Source organism: Gekko japonicus, unplaced genomic scaffold (assembly GCF_001447785.1).
Source record: "Gekko japonicus isolate JY-2015 unplaced genomic scaffold, Gekko_japonicus_V1.1 scaffold573, whole genome shotgun sequence".
NCBI classification, from domain to species: Eukaryota; Metazoa; Chordata; class Lepidosauria; order Squamata; family Gekkonidae; genus Gekko; species Gekko japonicus.
In genome coordinates, this window is record NW_015176469.1 from 175,133 (window position 1) to 180,702 (window position 5,570).

At 38.4% G+C, this 5,570-nt stretch overlaps 1 protein-coding gene across 1 annotated transcript in view; it reads left to right on the forward strand.

The window, feature by feature from the left end:
- The window catches only part of ARRDC3 (arrestin domain containing 3), a 16,838-nt gene that overhangs the window by 3,460 nt on the left and 7,808 nt on the right, over positions 1 to 5,570 (forward strand). Inside the window, exons 2-3 of the mRNA XM_015427132.1 lie at positions 1,577 to 1,658; positions 3,841 to 3,988. Of these exons, the coding sequence (XP_015282618.1) occupies positions 1,577 to 1,658; positions 3,841 to 3,988 (230 nt within the window). The remainder of the gene's footprint in view (positions 1 to 1,576; positions 1,659 to 3,840; positions 3,989 to 5,570) is intronic.

A 5,570-nucleotide genomic window follows, 5' to 3' on the forward strand; every position in this document is an offset into this window, starting at 1 on the left:
CGGGTCCGGCAGTGGCTGGACGTTCGTGGCTCTCGGAAGCCTATGCACTGGGTGTAGGTTTGCAGGCAAGGCGCTTACTCCATTCCCACCGAGTATTTACTGCTCCCCTCCCCACCCCCGTATTTTAGTGAAGTGTGATAAAAGGACAGTGCCCTTGGCTGCATGTCGCCTGGACAGGCAAAAAGGAGCGATGGCTGAAGGCTGCCTGCCGCCCGGGAGACCGGAAGCCGAAGGCAAAGGAGCGCTCCTCTCCTCCCCCTATAACGCCCACGACCAGCAAGTTCAGTTGAGCCGCTGAGCAAATACGCTGGCTGGGGCGTGCGATGTATACTGTATGCATATGAGCGGCTGGCTGGGGATCTGCTCGCGCCGGTTTAGGCCGGTCCTCTCCTGCTCGAGTCTAGTCTGTGATTGACACCTCAGCACTTGTTTACCACAGCTTGGCTGCTGCTGCTGCTGCTCCTATTGCTGGGGCTGAGGGGAAACTGCTGAGCTGGCAGAAAGAAAGGGAAGGAGAACGAGGCGCGGAGGAAAAAAAAAAGATTTTAAAAATAAAACAGAATAAAATCCCACTCTTCCCTTCTCCCTCCCTCCCTCCCAACAACCCCTAAACATATACGTGTTCGATTTTTTTTTTCTTTTTAAAAGACTTTATGAAAAAGACTTGGTAGTGATGCCGGGGGTTGCACACATACTGGCACCCAGAAATATACCACACAATCAAGGGGTAGATTGGGGGGAAGGTTTTCATCTATTTTTTTTTTCATGGGGTGAGCATACAAGCCCTCTCTTGTAATATAAAATAGTTGAGGTTTTATTTCTGCTCTGATTTGGCCCCTTCTGCTTGTTTAAATGCAAGGGCACACCATATTTAAGTGCATCACTAATGTGTATGTTCGAATTCGTGTACTCTTTACTACAGTCTTTAGAATATGTTGCTTAGCTCTGGAATTGTCTTCTTTGAGGATATTGCCAGTTGTATAGAACTCAGCAATTTGCCCCATCTTAATTGATAATTTTGAAATGCCCTTCACAGCATAAGGAAGTTTTATATTGAATCAAAAAATCCTCATCCTAAATAAACTGCATTGGTTTCAGTGGTGTATATGTCAAATAAAGTGCTGTGGTGTGATTTTACAGCACTGCAGCTAAATAAAGAATATGAGATTGTTTAAAATAAATCAAGTATAGAAAGCCTATTGGGAACAACAGTTAAAAGATCCCCCCAAATAATAGAGCCTTGTCCTTTACCATGTAACCTAAATTTAGACAGTGGAGGGATGACAACAGGGGAGGAAAAGGATGAAGGACAGAGACAAGGTTGACTGGGATGAATACTAAACCCTGAATTTAGAAATCTAGAAAGAACGATTACGGAGACTAGTTAAAATTCCTGGGGATTAAATTACAGGGATAAAAAGCATTAAGGTCACTGGAACAACACAAATGAGGGTGTGGTATGCAGTTTGACCGCCCCTTTATTAATCCTGTGTTAGTCCCTTTTGCTGTGTAAAAATATGATGATATGTGTATAATATTCACAGGTGGAATAGCATATTGGGTTTTTCCCTCCTAGATGATGACAATTCCGAAGAAGGTCTCCACATCATTCATTCAGGACGGCATGAATATGCATTCAGCTTTGAGCTTCCACAGACGTGAGTATACTCTTGGTGCTGTGCGACAGAGCATACTGACAGCAAATCCGTGGATAGAAAGTTCATACATGAAGATATGAGGGCAAGGAGAGAAAAAACCCTTTTCAATGGTCACAGAGATTGCACTAGAACATGCTACAGGGGGCATCTTCCCTAAGAAACGATTAAAAAGAGGTTTGCTTTTATTCAATTTATGTAACATTGGGGCCAACAGTTGCCCTCCTGTCAATCATGCCCTTTGAAGACCTGTTGCCCCAATAGAATATTTCATTTGATCAGTCCTGTGACCTATTTTGCTCCTTACAAATGGGATGAATTGATCATTAGTCCTTTTAGAGCTGCCAGCATGGCTTGCTGCTGAATGGAGGTTGCACAGAGCTATGTAGCTGATGCTTCAAGTTGAACAGGTTGAAACATATCTGCCAGGAAGGCATAAATCAGAACAAAAATGGGATGGAACGAGTACTAAAGAAAAAGCAAATGGCAATGGCTCAACATTTGTTAAGACAGTGATTATATATAAAATCTGACAAAGAAGGAGGCTGGAATTAGGCAGATGGATGGAAGAAAAAGAGCTGTATTAGGTCAGTGGAAGGTGAAGGCAACCTTCACACTTATAAAAGTCATAATACAGATGCATTCCAAAAATAGGAAATAAAATGTGGAGCAGATGTGAAAACATGCTTGAGGATTATTAACTCAAATACTAGAAGAAAGAGACACAGAACTGGAACTGATTATATATACAGAGGGCATTTAAATATTATGGACTAAACAGAAAGAGAGAGAGAGAATCAGGAGAGGTAGAATGTGAATAGAGGTGACCAAGGAAGACAGAATTGGGAAAGAAGGCAATTTTAAATAAACGGAGTAGTCATAATGGCTGAGGTACCTTGCTGCAATACAGTGTGAGTGCTGTCACATATTTAAAGCACAGGCACAGCCTTATTCTGAGTGTCTGCGGTTTTGGTGAACTTCACAAGAGCTCAGCTTCCTGTACGATTGCTTCCCAAAGAGGCAGTATGATTGATATGCAGCTAAACTGCTGTTAGTTTGGAAAATAATCTAGAGGGAATGCCTGAAACTAAAGTGGATTTTACAGAGCAATTTATAGAAATGTAACAGTCAAACCAAGATAAGAAAAAACTGGTTCTCTTCATTGTCATATGTTCTAGAAAGGGGATGGGATTAATGATCAAGTATCAATACCATCCGCTGAAATGTTTATAGTTTTTTTTTTAAATGACTATGTTTCTTAGAGGCACAATTATGACAGCTGATAACATAGGCAATCAGTAAGGCTTTATCATTTTAATTCTGGTCTTCTAGGTGCATTCATAATGCCAAGGATTGTAGAAGACATCTTTCTGGCTTAAACAGAATTGTTTAATTTCATTGAAAGTCTGTGGTATAGAAAAGCTGCTGTTTTTTGTCTAATGGTACTGAATGGCAGCTTTATTTTGAAATGCCCGTGAGAATAAAAGGGTTAGATGAAAGAATTTTGTATGCCTAAACTCTTGTTCATGTCTTTAACCTATTACTGTTTTTAAAAAGTCAGACACTAGAGGAACTGAAGGAGGAGCATTTCTTATAGGTGTTGGCTCTGACCTTGAAAAACCTCTACAAAGGAATAGTCTTGCTGACATCAATATGTCCATATATAGAAATTGGGCCCTTCTGGAGGTCAGCTATGTTAAAGTACTTTGTTGGCCTCATGTTGTTCTAATACTTTGCTTGTTGCCTATTTCCGGATTTTAAAAGTGACCTCTTCTAATATGAATGGATCTCTTGGCCTGATCTCTGACCTAATCAAGCTGGATGGTTTGGATTTTAGCCTGTTTAGTGACCAGACCTCTCAGTGGAACTAAATGGTGTAAATCAAGCATTTCAGCTTGACTGGGCTATGAGTTGGGTTACTGTATCCTTGTAGCATATTACAGTGCAAATCCAGAACAAATATGGTCATATTCTGTAGATCTGCTGAGTGAATCGTTTTCAACTACAGAGATATTTCTCCCAAACTAATTGAACATAAAAATCCTGCAAACAAATTACGCTTGATTATATATTATGATGCATTAACAGTACAGTACAATATTATTATCCAGACTGAGTGTATATTTACGTTAAATGAAAAGGAGACAAAAGGCTTATTCAGTTTTGACATTTGTGTCCTGCACAGACCACTTGCTACCTCATTTGAAGGGAGACATGGCAGTGTGCGTTATTGGGTGAAAGCAGAATTGCACAGGCCTTGGCTTCTACCAGTAAAATTAAAGAAGGAATTTACAGTCTTTGAACATATAGATATCAACACTCCTTCATTACTGGTAAGAATTGACAGAATTACTCATTCTTTGTTTTTGAAATAAAACAATAGCAACACATGGTCCCTGAAAAAGCAAAACATGTGATAACAATTGTTAAGTACAATGAAATATTTAAAGTATAAGAATATAATGACCTAGAAACCAGAAAGTGGTAGCATATTGTATAATTACTTAATCAAGTATTTTTGAGATCTTGTTCTTAACATAAGGTATTGTAACTGTTCTAGAAAAATAACTTGCTTCTATATAGAACAGTTCTATTTCTCTTGAAAAAATTTAAATTGAGAATCTCAGAGCTTTACAATGCAAAATGTAAGCAAATTGTACTGCAGTGCATTATTATTCTTATGATAATTTGTCTATCAAATGGGGAGAAATGATCATAGTTCTGTATGCTATCATAAAATTCTATTTTGATAATTAAGCATTAAAGTTTTCATACGATTCTTTCAATCTGACCTAAAATTATTTTTTTGACTCTTGGTTATTTAAAAAGTAGAACATGTTACGAAAAGCCCATTGAAACGGGGTTCTTCTACAAATGGCTAGAAAGTCATGTTATCTGGGAGAATATAGTAACTCATCTAAAATCTACCCAAATCCAACATAATATTTCTATGGATTTTTTGTGATAACGGCCCTAACCTGCATTTCATGTAGGACAAAAAGGATATCATTGGGAATGATCTTAACCCCCATTGATGTCAGCAGGGTGATCCCATTGATTTTGATGTGTGTAAAATTGCACACATTAGTAGGGTCAGGAGCAGTCCTAAAAGAAGGGAGTATTTGTAGTTAAGCAAAAATGCCATGTGAGAGGTCACTTTAGTAAACACATAAGTATTCAGTAGGACCTCACTGTTTTGAAGATTTCATACTTCTGTGGTTCTTACCATGAATACATGGAAATATGTCCCATTGAAGTGAATAATACTTGTGTTTGGAATTGAGGTGTAAGGCTTCATTTTTTTAACAGTTCAAAATTAATACAGTGGGTGTAAAGCTGCAATTTTAAACTTCACTCTTTGGAAGATAAGCCAAAAAGATCTATTATCACCTAACACTCTCATATTCCACTAATTGCAATGAAATTTATTCCCAAGTAACATTGGCTGCAATTCTACGAACACTGTCCCGGAAGTAAGCCTTACTGAATAAAATGGGACTTCCTTCTGTGTAGCTATATTTAGGGTTGCTCCCTACAGTTAGGATTACAACCATGGAGCCTGATTTTATGCATACTTACTTAGAACTAAATCTCACTGTATAGCAGGGCTTGCTGCCAGGTATACATAGAATTGCAGGTCCTGGAAGCAAATCCTTTTGAGCTCTGTATGATTTAATTCGAACAAATATACATAGACCTGGACTATACATTTTTTACAGTTACCTAAATCTGTGTAAAACTAAGACCATCAATGTAATTAGGCTGTCAACTAATCCGTTGCCATTCTTTCCTGTTCAAACAAATGTACTTGTTCTCAATGGAATCAAATAAATATGGTTAGGATCAGGCAGTAAATATTTGTAGGACTCAGATGTTAGCCTTGTTAATTTAGTGGGATTAAGCCTACATTAAAGT